Here is a 13,966-nt window from a genome sequence, read left to right on the forward strand (position 1 = left end):
TATCCTCACAGAAGCAGTGGTTCATAGACCTCCTGAATGCTGTGAGCTCTCAGAATTTCTCAGCCAGCCACATACATTCTTCTCCAGCGTGAGAAGCTATTAAAATTGTGCTGTTTGGTAATCCTGTGGACAATTTGCTGTGATCTGAGTAGTGTAACTGTTAGGGGAGTATAACTGGAAAACCTCAATTGCATTGGAGGGATGTGATGTTTATTTAGAGTAAGTTGGATTTTTTAAGTCTTCAGCATTGATTTGTATCATGTAATATTTTTATTTTTTTGCCATAAAAAGATACCTCAGTCAGGATCTCTAACTTCAGCTCCTTGAAACTCTGAATATTCATTTTACTACCTGGAGACAGGAAGCCTACAGACATGGCTAAGCATAGGAAACTAGCGTTTCTGATCTGCTTTGTATCATAGTAACTACTTCAGGTGGACTAGAAATTGCATTAGACTTGCAAGACTTGAGTCAGACATAAATATTATTTAAACAAATTTAATGAACAAGTTCAGCATAGTACCCAGCCATTACACCTATTGATTTCATTTCAGAAAGAGGGCATGTGATTTTATTATAGGAGGAAGACAGCTTGATTCATTTGCAATCTTCCAGTACCTTTCTCTAAGGACAAATGCAGCTGATTTGGGCTGTCGTTGGCGGGTAAATATTCCTTTCTTGTTCCCCAAAACACGTGTGGTCCCTGTAGAGAAGTTATAAAATAAAGCAAGTATATGTAAAATGCTCTTATATCCTCTACTGTGAACTGTTACAATGTATGTACTAAATCAGGTTAGGAGGAAGAGACCTATGCACTTTCTTCTACACAGTCAGGTACAGTGGGGAACGTGGCAGATGTAACTTGTGTCATCTTGGCAAGATTAATTGATGTAACTGAGCAATATAGCTGCAATTCATTGTATTCACAACTGGTAAGTTGACAGTTGTTTCAGGTGTGCCCATTAACCTGATCAGTATTATATTTAGAGCAGATATTCCTTCTGCCATTACTTCCACCTTGAAATTTGATGGTGAAAATGTTGATTGCTAGCTATTTGACTGTACTGTCCTTTAGTGGTGTCTACAGCCTTTTTGCCTGTTTTAGTTTTCGTAGGAAACTAGAAGAGATGATTGCAACATGCAGAGACATGGAACAGCATACGTGTATATGAACTTGTCTACTACATTTTCTCCATCCTCCTATTTGAAAACGGTATTATTTTTCTGACTGCTTCTCTGCGATGACTTAGCTTTCTAATGCTTATATTGGTGCTCTCCAGATTATTCTGAATGGTGTTTCTCTGCCTGAAATGAACACTGACTGTTCACCACCCTAACTCACTGCAGGTGGCATATGCATAACTGGTTCCTTACTAGGTCTCCTTCTGAGTTGTAATCATTTAATTTCTGTGTGACTGTCTGCACTGTAAATTAAGTAATGCCCCATACTTTGCAAATGCACTGATTTATTAATTGTGGATGGAGTGTCATCATAGACTGTTGTCTACCAGTGTGGCATCTGGTCCTCTATTGCTAAACCTCTATACCAAGTTAGTAATACATTATTTAAGGTGCTTTGTTACTAAGGGCAGTTGTAGATGAAATATGAAGCAAGTGAGACACATCCCTAACAGCTGACTGAATTGAGGATGGCCAAGAAATAGAAATAATCTGGGTTTGCTCACAAGCTTCCCTTGCATTCTGCCCTGGCACATTGTCTCATGTCCTAGTGGGACATCTAGGAGCTCAAGTGGGGGAGAGAGGATGCACTAAGTGCAGGCAGGACATTCCCTCTTGGCTCTGGTCATGCTGGACTTTGTCACAGAAACCAGCTATGCTCTGTCTTGGTAAGCAGAGGGCCCTTTTGTCCCACCCTACAGCACAGTATTCTTTGTGTGTCATAAACCATTCAAGAAGGATGGAGAGTTGTTTAGAATATACGCTTACCTTGATTAGTCATGAAGTCAGCAAAATTCCATATAAGCTCCCCAATCACATACTCTTTCCTCTTTTTGTCAAAAACAGAATGGTACTCTCTTAGCATAGCTTTCTGATACTCCTCGCTGAACATAAGAGGTGGATCCTACAGCCAGAAAAAAGAGGTGGCCTTGAATGAAGGTGACAGTTAATCTCAGCAAAGGCTCCATATGTTAACTTCCTATTTACTGGGGACCTGCTTCCTGAAGACAAGCTTTACAGTCGCTTGGGTCTTTTCATTGCTGCTTCATTAAGAATGGCTATTTAGTGACAATTAGCAACTACTGAAATTACAAGGGGAAATGCACATAAAATACGAACACAATGCCGGATACCCCTGGGGGGGAATCTGTGGTTTGGCTTGTTAGTGGTGTTTTGTCACTACAGGTATAGGAGTGCCACCCCCTTCTGTGCAGGGTAGCATCATGAAATGAATGTCTAGTCTCCAGTGTCCTCTCTTCCAATTAAGCATTTTCTATAAATGCCAAGGGACAGATTTCAGAGGGCTCAGTGCTTTTAGTCAAAGGTTTCAGTGGATTTCAGTGGAGCAGGATTACAATTCTGGAGTCTTTTGCCACTCACAAGTCAGGCTTAATGGTACCCATCTCTTTCTAGTTAAATTTTGCTGACTCTGTAAGAAGAGCAGTGCTTTTTTTCCATCTAGGGCATCTATAACACTTACACTGTGAAGTCCAGGAACCGAGTCTGCTCCATATTCACTCTGGATAATGGGTTTTTGGTAGGTTTTATACCAGTTCTCAAACTGTGTTGTGAGTTGTAGTGGAATAACCTCCAGGTGGCCTGGGTCGTGATACCAGGAGAAGTAGCTATTTACACAAATTACATCCACATAAGGAGCCTACAAAAAACAAGGTGAAAGTGTTTTGTCACAGAGCTCAAAGTAGACGACTCACTCATAAAGCTAAATCCTCCTTTTGGTTCACTTCATGGAATCCAGTTTTATTACGCATAGAATAAAGTCTTTTCCCCCAATCACTCAGGCCCTCCCAACATGACATCTTTCCCACAAAGAAAGCAGGATAAATTTAATAAGCTAATAGCATATTAATTTGGCATTTTTCTTACAGACTTAGGAAGTCACAGCAAAGAGACAAGATCAACCCATTTCATCCTCAGGTTTATTAGAAGCTTTTGAGTTTCCAAGATGTCTCTGGCTTGCTGGTGCATTTTAGATGTACTTTTTGAGTATTGGAATGTGATTACCAAGTTAGTGGTCAAATATTTTGACTAGCAACTAAATTTGTGCATCGATGGTGCAATACTAAGACTAAGCATTCTGCAAGTTCTATGCCATTTCTACCACATGGACAGTATGATAAAAGGGCACAAAGCCCACTAAAGATAAAGTGATGTTGTATGTAACTTGTTCAATGTTCTCTTAACATGTTTTGTAATAAAAGAAAAAAGTTCTAATATCACAGCAGTGTATAAGATCTGTTCTTTGGTTTTATTTTCCTGTGTCTCCTCAAGCTAGTCAGAACACGCTCGTGGGGATGGGATGTCAGAGTCTGTGTGTGTGTGTGTGCGCCTGATGAAACAGCGATATCCAAGAGCAGATCCCTGCTGGGCTCCTTCAAAACTAAGGCCAGCAGTTTTATTTTCCTGGGGTGGCGAGGAACAGACCTCTCAGTTACAGAAGGCCATTTCTGCCAAGGGTAGGACAGCTTGAAAGAAATACAAAGAATTAACCTGTAAGAGGGATGGGGTGGTATCATGTACCTACACGCTCGCCTGCTAGAAGTGTTGTACAGTAGTGACAAATCTTGTAAAGCCACCTTAAAAAAATTAGAAATTGCATAGGAACTACTCCAAAAACAAATGTATGCGTGTTAAAGATCCTTGGTTCATGCTGTGGCCAGCTTAAGGCACAGACATGCAAGAAAAGTGCATGTTGGCTATTTATGCAGCTCTAGGACTTTAATTATGAAGCTGGAAGAGCTTTTAGATTATTCAGTGTTAACAGACATCTGCCAAATAAGATCTAGAGCAGTTTAAAGCAGGAATTAAAGCAAAGCTTCCTTCATTTAGACTTCCAGAAGGGACGTTAGCATTTTTAAAGAGGTTTAAGCTTTGGTTTAATTGCAAGTGAGAATCCTGAGCATCAGTAAACACAACCAATGGAATAGCAAAGTATGACAATGTTAATGGAATCCAGGGGTCTGATCCTGCATACTTCATGCAAGACAAAGCAGTGTTCTCTCTTACAGGTGGTTTTTTTTCAGCTGGACTACAACTACAGGACAAGGTGCTTTATACTAGAAACAAAAATGTAAGTTTTCTTCTGCCTCTCCCTGTTAAATACCTCCAGTAAACTCGGGGAGGCGGGGGGAAAAGGACTGTAAAACAAATGACAAGAAGAAATTTGATGTATGAATTTTAAAAAAAGCTAGAAAATAAAGTAAACTTACACCATGATCAAGAGCGTAATTGGCATCTGTCACAAAGGTTACTGGTCTGGAGGGATCGAGGGCTTTAGTGTGAGCTATCACTGTCCTGTTTGCAAACAGTAAAGCAAGAGTTCAACACCACTCTGGAGAAGCACAGCCCCATTTCCCCAATCTCTCTGTCCTTCCACCCCCGCCCTCAACAGTTGGAACTGCTTTTGATTTAGCAGACAGAGTATTTTTAAGTAAATACTGCAGGATGCTTAGTGATCATCTGCTATAAAGTGCCGGCAATTCTAGCCAGTTCTGTAGGAGTATAAGTATCTTGTCAAGGAGACTATCTGCCACAAAGTTGATTGCTATCCCACCTGAAAAAGGACCAGAGTGGAAGCATTCCAAACAGGGACATGTTAATTTGTCTGCTGGTGCCAGCAGCTTAGATGTTGGAAAAGGGACAGGGACTTTGAAGACAAAAGAGTAAGAAAGGTAATGGGAGGTTTCTGAATAACTCTTGGGCTGTGTTCCTGCAAAAGCACAAGGCCCCAGCCCTGCACCACAGCAGGCAGAGCAGTCACAGGTTGGCTGCTTTTGAGGAAACTCCAAATGAGAGTGATAAGAGAGAATGGGAAGGTCAAGCTCTGCTGCTACCTTGACATTGCAGGAGGGTGATGGATCATTCTGAAGAATGAAAATTCACAGTTACATCTTAATGCACTTACAGCTGCTAGTGTCAGTCTGCTACCCCATTAGAGAGATGACTCTTGGCTATCCAAAGCTTAAATCTCTTAAAAATAAAACCAAGGAGTCTGTGGGCACTCGAAGCAGTGGCTTTGAAGTGAGGTGTCACAATCCCCTGCCAACCAAATAACTAGCACTAACTGAAGAACCTCATCTTCAGAATTAAAGGCCAATTATTTTACAGCTTTGCTGCAATTTTCAAAGAATTTTGCACTCATCTTCCACTGGTAACAAGGAATATTCTGTTCCCATCAGGCCTGCTTTTGCTTGACCCTTACTTAGGTCAAGAACAGATGCTCAGACCAAGTGGACTCATGGTAATTTTGCAGAGCCTTACTGGTTCAGAAACAAGTTGAGAGTGTTGTGTGGTTCTGAGCATCAGTTCAATGCATGCAGCAGTTACACTTTTAGTTTGTATCTGTGGGTACTGTTTCAGGGTTCCCAAAAAAATGCTTGCCCTCTCTTTACTACTTCTCTGTGCCATCCCAAAGGAAGAAGATGCATCATTTGTCAAGATTCAAGCCTCAGCTCTCTGTAAAAGCAGATTCACTTACTTGAAGTAGTAACCTGCTGGGGGCAGCTCCGATGCCGGCTCGTTGGCTACTGACCACATCACAACTGATGGCCTGTTCTTATCCCTGCGGATCAGCTCCTCCATCACAACAAGATGATGCTGCAAGGACTTGTTCCCAAAGCTCTCGCTTAAAGACACAAGGAAGCAAGACCTGGTGAGGTGAGGGTATAAAATCCATCCCCTTTGTCTTTCCCTGTGAAAACTCAAGCCTCTGGGGTGTATAACCACAGCTGAGCATTGACACTGAATATGGCTTCTGCCCTACTACCCCAAAGCCTGCTGCACAGTTCAGGGCTGTGGTTTGGGCTCATTAATTGAGCCAGACTGAATGACATGATGGCCACGTGGCAAAACGCCCTCCGGTTGCCCAACCTCACCAGGCACACGTGGCGCAACAGGCTGATTTCCAAATAAGAGCAAAGTACTTCCATTATCAGGACAACAGGCGCTGTGGGACGGGAGGGGGATTGTGTGGCAGGGATGAACATAAAGAGAAGGGGAAGGGTCCTTCGAGCAATTGCTTACGACATTTTAATGCCCACTCCTGGGCACTCGTCGATCACCACAATGCCGTAGGCATCGCACAGGTCCATGATCTCCTCAGCGTAGGGGTAGTGGCTGGTGCGGAAAGAGTTCGCCCCGAGCCAGCGGAGCAGGTTGAAGTCTTTCACGACCAGGGGCCAGTCGAAGCCTTTGCCACGGATCTGGGGGGGGAGAGAGAGACACGGCACCCTGTCACACTGCCAGGCTGAGGCTTCTCCTCACCCGTTAGCAGGGCACCACCGCTTCCCTGCTCACTCCCAGAGCGTTTCCAGCCTCAGGTACCCTTCCTAGCTGACTGCTCCACCTCCCCGAGCAGTGTCTGCCTTTCTGAGGGGCACTGCCACAGGCACACTCAGACCCTGGCTGTCTGGAGAAGCAGAGGGGATGGCGGTTGCAGTCAAGCTGCCGGCGCTGCTGCTGCCTGACATTTCGGGGAGGTACTTCCCTCTCCCTCCATCTGGTGTTACCCATGAGGTGGGCTGGGGAGGACAGGGTGAAGGAGGATCCCCGACCTGCAGGACTCTGCCCGTGAGGAGAGCCCCTGCCCGCCGCTCCTGAGGTGAGTGGCTTGGCAGGCAGCGTGGGCAGGGACAGAGCGGCTCAGCCCTGCGGCTCCGCCGCCACTCAGACTCCCCCGCCACAGACTTTGTTCCCGGCATTTTCCAGGGTGGGGAACCTGAGAGCTGCTATTTCTGACTGGAAGCCATGGCCGGAGGGTCATTTTAGATCCTCTGCCAGCAAACATGGGCTTGCCTGTGAGCCCTGAGAGGGATGTTACGACTACGGCAAGGCTGGGCATGGTGCCCCTTTAATGCTGACAGAAGTTCACCCCAGCTCCCCCCAGCAGCTCCCAGCTTGGGAGAAGGGTGTGAGGAAATGGCCCCATGGAGTGGAGAGGGAAGTCAAGAGTGGGTGCTGCCTCAGCAGCATGAACCAAGGTGCCATTAGGTGCCCCCACTGCAGGTGCCACACACTTACATCTGCGTCTTCGTGCTTGTTGACGCCATGGAAGTAGAAGGGCCTGCCATTGATGAGGAACTGGGTGCTGGTGACATGGACGGTGCGGATGCCGACCGGGAGCGTGTACACATCCTCCAGCAATGCCCCGTTTGCCTGTGTCTGCATTTTCACCTGAATTTCCAAGGGGGAGACACAAGTGACATGATGGGCTTTGCAAGGATGCCCGGTCCTCCCTCCCCCTTGTCTGTAAGGGCTACCTTGACCTCCCATCCATTTCCTAGCCCTGCCTCAGCACACAGCCCGCTCCTCCAGCCACCTCTTGTGGTCCTCAGGAAAGGAGCAAGGTCTGACTTAACAGAAAATACAAATCCAAGCTGGGGAGGTTGAAGGATGGGAAATGAACCCTGGATGACCCTTCTGGGGCTTGTTCACCCTAAGAGCTTCAGTGTCTTTTCCCATTATTCATTCATGCCATTTCATCCCCCTAGGCAAGACAGTAGTACACGTCTCCTGCCCTGCACCTTGATACCAGGCAATGACTGAAATGTCATCTGCTCACAAGAGATATGAACCTGAGCCCCTGGAAACTCACAGCAGCTCATCTGCCCTAATTTCTGCACCTAAACATCACTACTCATCCTTAACTCGCACAGTGTCTTCCAGGCTTGTGCTATTGAAGCTGAACTCTTGTCTTGCAGAGTAGGAAGAAAGCTCATTGTGTAGCAAAGCATGTGGAAGAGGTTAGCAGCCTGCTCCTCAGAGACTCTACTCTCAGCTTTCACGATACCTCCTCCCCTGTATTGTCTCAACAGTCCTTTTGCAGGGCATGAATTGACCCTAAATGTGAAGGGCAAGCATCTCGGTGTGCATGCACGTGCTCCAGGCATGCCTTTCTTCTCGCTGACAGACCTTTCAGTTCAGCACCCAGGAAGCTGGCAAAGCTTGATTTGATTACTGCATGATTAGCAATGCCACTCTGGTTGCCTGAACAGGATCCGTGGGAGAAGATGAGTAGGGAAGATGGGCCATATGGCAGTTCCTTAACTCTATTAGACCATCAGAGGGAATGCACACAGAAAGGAAGAAATGTCACTGTTACCTCTAAGGAATAGCGGTATCCAGGGTTCTCGTGCATCAGATAAGGCCACCAAAGATTTGGGTTCAGGACTTTTAGCTCTCCAGCTGGCCCATCGCCTGTAGCAACCACCTTCCCCTCTTGGTCACGTAAACTCAGGGACAAGGAATAGAGTGTGCTGCCAACAACCGACACCTGGTATTGCACCATTGCTGGTTCAAAGGAAACAAAAGACAATCAGAGACTGCTGCGAAAGGAAAAATATATGCAAGAAACGTTGAAGGGTTTTCACATACAGCAGCATTAAAAATTGAGGGAGATGTAGAACAACAACAGAGTGGCATGAATTGAATGTAAGAAGCACGACCTGTCTGTCTTGAGGTCCAGAAGTTTCCAGAAAGATTTGTGTATCACACAACTCTGTTTCTTAGAGATAATCCTGCTTTAAGTGGCAGGAAGATTGCCCTTACTGAGAAATTCTACTTTGAGAAACACCTGATCATCCTTTCACCTTAACAGCAGTCTCCTGCAAGCACTTTTTTTCTTATTGCTTCTGAACTCTTTACCATATTCTTGCAGCTGCTGACCTGTGCAACAGAACAGCTCAGGTTGAAGAGAAAGCCACTACAAAACAAATTCAATCAGACTTTTGCAGGGTATTTTTGCTGCTGCCCTTGTCATCTCCATTTGGGGCCTGAGGTAGCTGCTGTAATTGTTCTGGACCTACCAACACTCTCTGATGAAGTAGTTGTCACAGTAATATCATCTATGTAGACAGAAGGAGTGGTGTAAAGCACAACCGGGCGATGGATTCCAGCATAATTAAAGAAATCAAACCTGATGTTCTGTACAAAATAGTTCTTGGGATACCTGAGTGAGCAAGACAGGAGAAATGGCTGCATTATGTTTCATTACACATGGACTAAAGGCAGCATATGGATGCTAGCAATGTAAAATAGTCATGTAATAATAGATGCCAGCTGGTAAAATAGTCTTTATAAAAGGACAGATCTATCTTTCAGTAGTGCTACTGCTGCCACACTGAAGGGGACTACCACTTGACAAATATCTAGTGCCTGAAGAGGTTTGGTCCTTTAGGAGAGCTGGTACTTGCAGTTTCCAGCTGAATTCAAGCTTCTCAAATCTGCCATTGATTCAACTTGGCGAATCACTTAACCTCAGCGTCCTGTGTATAAAACAGACGCAATAACTCCGTGCAGATTCCTCATGACACCAAAGCTTGAACTCCTCCCTGCTCAGCTGATGAGTTTCACCATAAATACAATCCCATGCTTTTGGAAGTTGCTTGGAGGGTCTTATGAACCAGCAGCTGAATAAATTCCCATTCTCTCATCCCTGGGATAAGCTCAGCAGCCCAGCGCTTTAGCAACTCACCTTGTTTTGTCATTCATGTACTGAATTGACCCCGGAGGCAGAGTATGGGGTGTCAGAGTGTTGTTGAGCGCGACAGTGATGCGGCAGGGGATCCCTGGGCTGCCCTGGATGACACTGCTTATATCTGCTTCAAAAGGGAGGTGACCCCCTTCATGCTCCATGACTTGCACTCCGTTGACCCACTGCAAGAGAAGACACCCGTGAGGCCAAGCAGCAGAATTACTGGGTTTTTGTAGCAAGCAGAGCAGGGAGAAGGGAAGGAGCCCAGCAAAGGGCAGTCAGGATTCCCAGTAACACTGAACCTTCTTCTGGGCTCTTACTCCTTGAGGGATCAACCTAGCAGCCCTTCTGTTGCTGGGAGCTAGGTGTGGGTCACATAGAAGCAAGTGTCACTGAGAGACATTGTTTTGGGCAGATCCTGTAGCAAGGACATGTTTTAGTTACTAGTCCTGATACTGGAGGCTCAGAGAAGAGAGGCTTGGGAAGCATGGCCAAGTTCTTGACTGGAGGAAACCAGCCAAGCGTTAAGAAAATAGCAACCGGATATAACATCTAGGCAGAGATGTGTTTGCTGAAGAAGTCACGGGACAGATTTTAGTGCAGCATGATTTTGGAAAGACATGGACATACCACAATGGAGTAGTAATGGGCACTACCAAACCGGAGCACCACTCTGGTGTTGAGGTCATCCTGAAGCCAGCGGAGAGGAAGCAGCACCTCTTTCTCATACCAAACCCAGCCGATGTAGTTCTCCAAGCTGGGGTCTTGAGTGATATCGTTGAAGCTGGCAGGCACTGGCATGTCAATCACAGGACCGGTCTGGCAGGAATTGCACAGAAAGGGAGGGAACAGATCATTTAAAAAAAGCAATTTTATGTCTTGGCTGTCCAACCTGTACTGCTGGAGGTGTCCCCTTCCACTGACAGTCCTACAATCCCTTTGCCAAGCGGAAATACTTGGAAAAACCTGTTTAGAAACTGGTGTGGTCTGTCACAGGTCCTATACAAGTCCTGCTTAAGACCAGGCCCAGGAACCTGCCTGTTCCTACCTGAAGAAGCTGCTCATATCTTTTTCCCCTCCTGATTTTATTAATGGCTCTGATATAGCAGAATCAGAAAAGTGAGGGGGGAAAAACTAAATGCCCAGGTCATTGTGTTTCAGCTTGGGACTTCCCACAAACTGTAGTTTTTCCTGCACGGCTCTAGCTGTTTGGTGTTGTGGTGTCAGAGCTGTAGTAGAAGGGTGGCAAGAGTCATGGACATTTTGGGCCAGATCCCCCAGGGCAGGTCCGTGGAGACTGTCTGGGATGAGTCCAGCCTTTCCCACTCCCTGAAAGCAACACAGATTCCTTCGGATTACAATAGAGTCAGTTCACTTGCTTATTTTTAATATAAGGAATAGAGGCCAGCAGCGTTGTAATTCATTTAACACTGAGGTAACCGGATGATGTTGCAAAACAGAGCTGTTCATTTTTAGCACCTCCTGTGCTCGTGATGTTGCACAGACCAGTGCTGCAGCAGCTTCCCCTTTCCTAGGGAAGCCTTTCCACGGAGAGCGGCACGAGGAAGGTCTGGTCACCCAGGGGCGAGCATCATGCGCGCGGCTGACTCAGCACTGAACCGTACCCGCACTGCAGAGAAACTCAGCACCCTTATTAGACATCAGAAAACCCTAGCAGGAAAATCTTTGGATGGTGAAGTGGATTTTCTAGTTTCTGATACAGGATAACCTTTGACTGGGATGGCCATAATGTGCGTCTCCTTCAGAGGGATTCTCTGATGTCTAAAGTAGGTTGAACGTACACATCTAAGTCTCCCTTTGCGGGGGGCATAGTGCAGGATTCCTCTGCTCTGGCTGTCTCTTTTTGCAAAACTTCTAGCAGCATAGTGCCTTGCAGCTCTTCTTCCATAATTTGGCAAAAAAATGGCCAAAGGGCTAAAATAGAAACGATGAAGGACACAAACATTTTATGCACAGAATACATAACTTCTTCCTTTTAGGTAACGGTGTTAATTTCCTAAGGGATTTCAGTTACGCTACAACTTGTTTATCTGCACTCAGCTACTTTGGAATAACTAACTGAAGAGCGCCCTTTGCAGGCACGTTTTTGTTTCTCCCGTGCTGCTGGCCGTGGGGAAAGGCTGTGCAAAGCCAGCCTGGCTTCTGCCGCACCGGGGTTTCCACCGCAGCTGAAGGCGGCTGCGGCTCATCCGAACGCTGTCGGGCTTTGGGGCAGAAGCGGCATCATCAGAGACCGCGCGGTAATTAGAAGCCTCCGAAGAAAAACGTCTGCATCGCGGGAAGCCGCTTCGCGCGGGCCGGGGGGGCAAAGAGCAGCCGCCCCGCAAGCCTGGGGCGGGGGGGGAAGGGGGAAACGGTGCTCCCGGGACAGGAGGGAGGCCGGGCTGGCAGGAGAGCCCTTCCCGGGGGAGAGCCCCCCGTGCCGCACCGCCCTGCCCCGGGGAAGCGGCAGCCCCCGCCCGCGCCCCCTCCCGGCCCGCGGTACCTGCCGGAGCGGCTGGCGGTACCAGCGCTGTACGAAGCCGGCGTCCCTGCCCGGCGAGAAATCGGCGCGGAAGCTCCAGAGGCCGCCGAGCTCCTTCCGCTCCCGGGAGGGGCTCTCCCGGGGGTAGAGCATGCCGCCCGCCGCGCCCGCCGCCAGCAGCAGGAGCAGGCGGCAGCCCCCCGCCATGCCGCCGCCCGACGCTCCCGCCGCCATCTTGGTTGTGGGCAGTGCCCGGCCGCGGGGAGGTCCCGCCGCGACGGGAGGGGCCGAGCAGAGCCCGGGGGGGGGTCCGGGTGCTCAGAGCCGGGAAAACACTGGCAGGAGCTGGGCTGTGCCGGGCATCGCTGGATTTCCAGGGCTGGGGCGTTTGTTTGTTTGTTTGTGTATTTATTTGTTTGTTTATTTATTCATTCATTCATTATTTATTTTCAGAGTCACTTGTTGAAGCGGGAGGGCAAGAAGTCTTTGGAAATGGCAAAGAGCGCTGATAACGATCTCTGCGTTAGAAAACCGCCCCTGGACTCCTCTGTGAAGCATAATAACATTTCCTATTCAAACCACGTCCCTCAGACTTCGTTAGGAATAAAGCAGGACAGAGAAAACTGTCACAGCGGCAAGGGAGGAAGGAAATGCCATCAGATTGATCTTAATTTTATAGTATATTTATTTGTAGCCTGTGTTTGTTTCCTGGATGAGAACATGCACCTCCATGCACAATCAGCCGCTGTCAGTCCTCCTGTATCTGATTCAATTACAGAAATAACAGCTTAGTTCGTTGCAGATCAGTGAAAGGCTTGGTGACACACACCAGAAAGGTCGATGGTCAAATGGAGAGTCCCAGTGACTATGAACTGTTTATTTCAGTGAGAGATTGAGACGTGACAATCTGCTAAAACCACCTTCTCTTTTCAGTCAGCAGGCCTCCACGTTACACAGCACTGAGCCCCAAGATGCTGAACAGTGAAAGTCTGGTCAGCTGAGCCATGTGAAGGTACTGACAGGAATGAGAAAATAGGAAAAAAGCTTATGTGAGGAGAAAAAAGAACCATGAACTGGGGAGGAGGAGATAATACTTTCTTCTGCATCTGTTGGTGCATGCTGTTGCTGTCACATCTCCACCTCCATTAAGCATACATAATTGATTTCCCTGCCCCAGCTAACTGAGCTGGAAGCTGAGACAAATGTACTAAACCAGAGAAAGATGAAGTTCCTGATACTTCATTGCTCAAGTAAGATTCTTCTTGCTCTTTGTTCTGATTTTACGTCTATAAGGACAGAAGGGAAGATTGTACACGATTTTTGTAAGAGGCAACAGCAATACAATGAGAGGGATTATTTTTTTTAAAGTACTCTGTCCCAGCTAGCTTGGAGACAAATCAGAGCATCTGTCACACAGAGGAAAGAGCTCGACCTGGGACATGCAACCCTGTGCTTCACCATAAACCAGAGACAAAGGTGGTTTTGTGATGGGTGGGGATGACCTGTGGGTTGACCTGCAGGCCAAGTCCTGCCTAAAGCTATGCAAGTTCTAGTGCCAGGTGGAGAGGAGACTTTTTTTCCTGTCAGAGGACAGGCAGGGAAACATAGGCCTAGGAGAAGGGTAGTGGGAGCGGGGATGTGGTGTGTGTTACACGGGGTGTCTCTCTGTGGACACACACAAGCCTCCATCAGCACATGCACTGACACACGTGCTGCTCTCTAACTGCTAGGCCCCTACCACTTGACATCGCATCACAAGGGCTGACGAAGCCCAGCTCAATCTTGCCCCTATGAAGAAATACACAAACCAGGAG

At 47.2% G+C, this 13,966-nt stretch overlaps 1 protein-coding gene across 2 annotated transcripts; it reads right to left on the reverse strand.

Annotated features, from left to right (window-relative positions):
• Positions 1 to 482: 482 nt before the first annotated feature.
• GUSB (glucuronidase beta) lies at positions 483 to 12,386 on the reverse strand. 2 transcript variants are annotated; one of them, XM_074890315.1, is made up of 12 exons: positions 12,174 to 12,386; positions 10,298 to 10,486; positions 9,668 to 9,849; positions 9,000 to 9,142; positions 8,297 to 8,484; positions 7,216 to 7,368; positions 6,220 to 6,398; positions 5,675 to 5,821; positions 4,407 to 4,491; positions 2,660 to 2,836; positions 1,948 to 2,083; positions 483 to 703 (listed from the first exon to the last, which is right to left on the reverse strand). In XM_074890315.1, exons 1-12 carry the CDS (start codon positions 12,384 to 12,386, stop codon positions 546 to 548), a joined length of 1,950 nt encoding a protein of 649 aa, XP_074746416.1. In that variant the 3' UTR covers positions 483 to 545. The 2 variants fall into 2 exon arrangements, with proteins under 2 accessions (XP_074746416.1, XP_074746417.1); XM_074890316.1 differs by lacking the exons at positions 9,000 to 9,142; positions 10,298 to 10,486; positions 12,174 to 12,386 and having other exon boundaries at positions 9,668 to 9,814.
• Positions 12,387 to 13,966: the final 1,580 nt, after the last annotated feature.

This window comes from Strix uralensis, chromosome 20, assembly GCF_047716275.1.
Source record: "Strix uralensis isolate ZFMK-TIS-50842 chromosome 20, bStrUra1, whole genome shotgun sequence".
Lineage (NCBI taxonomy): Eukaryota > Metazoa > Chordata > Aves > Strigiformes > Strigidae > Strix > Strix uralensis.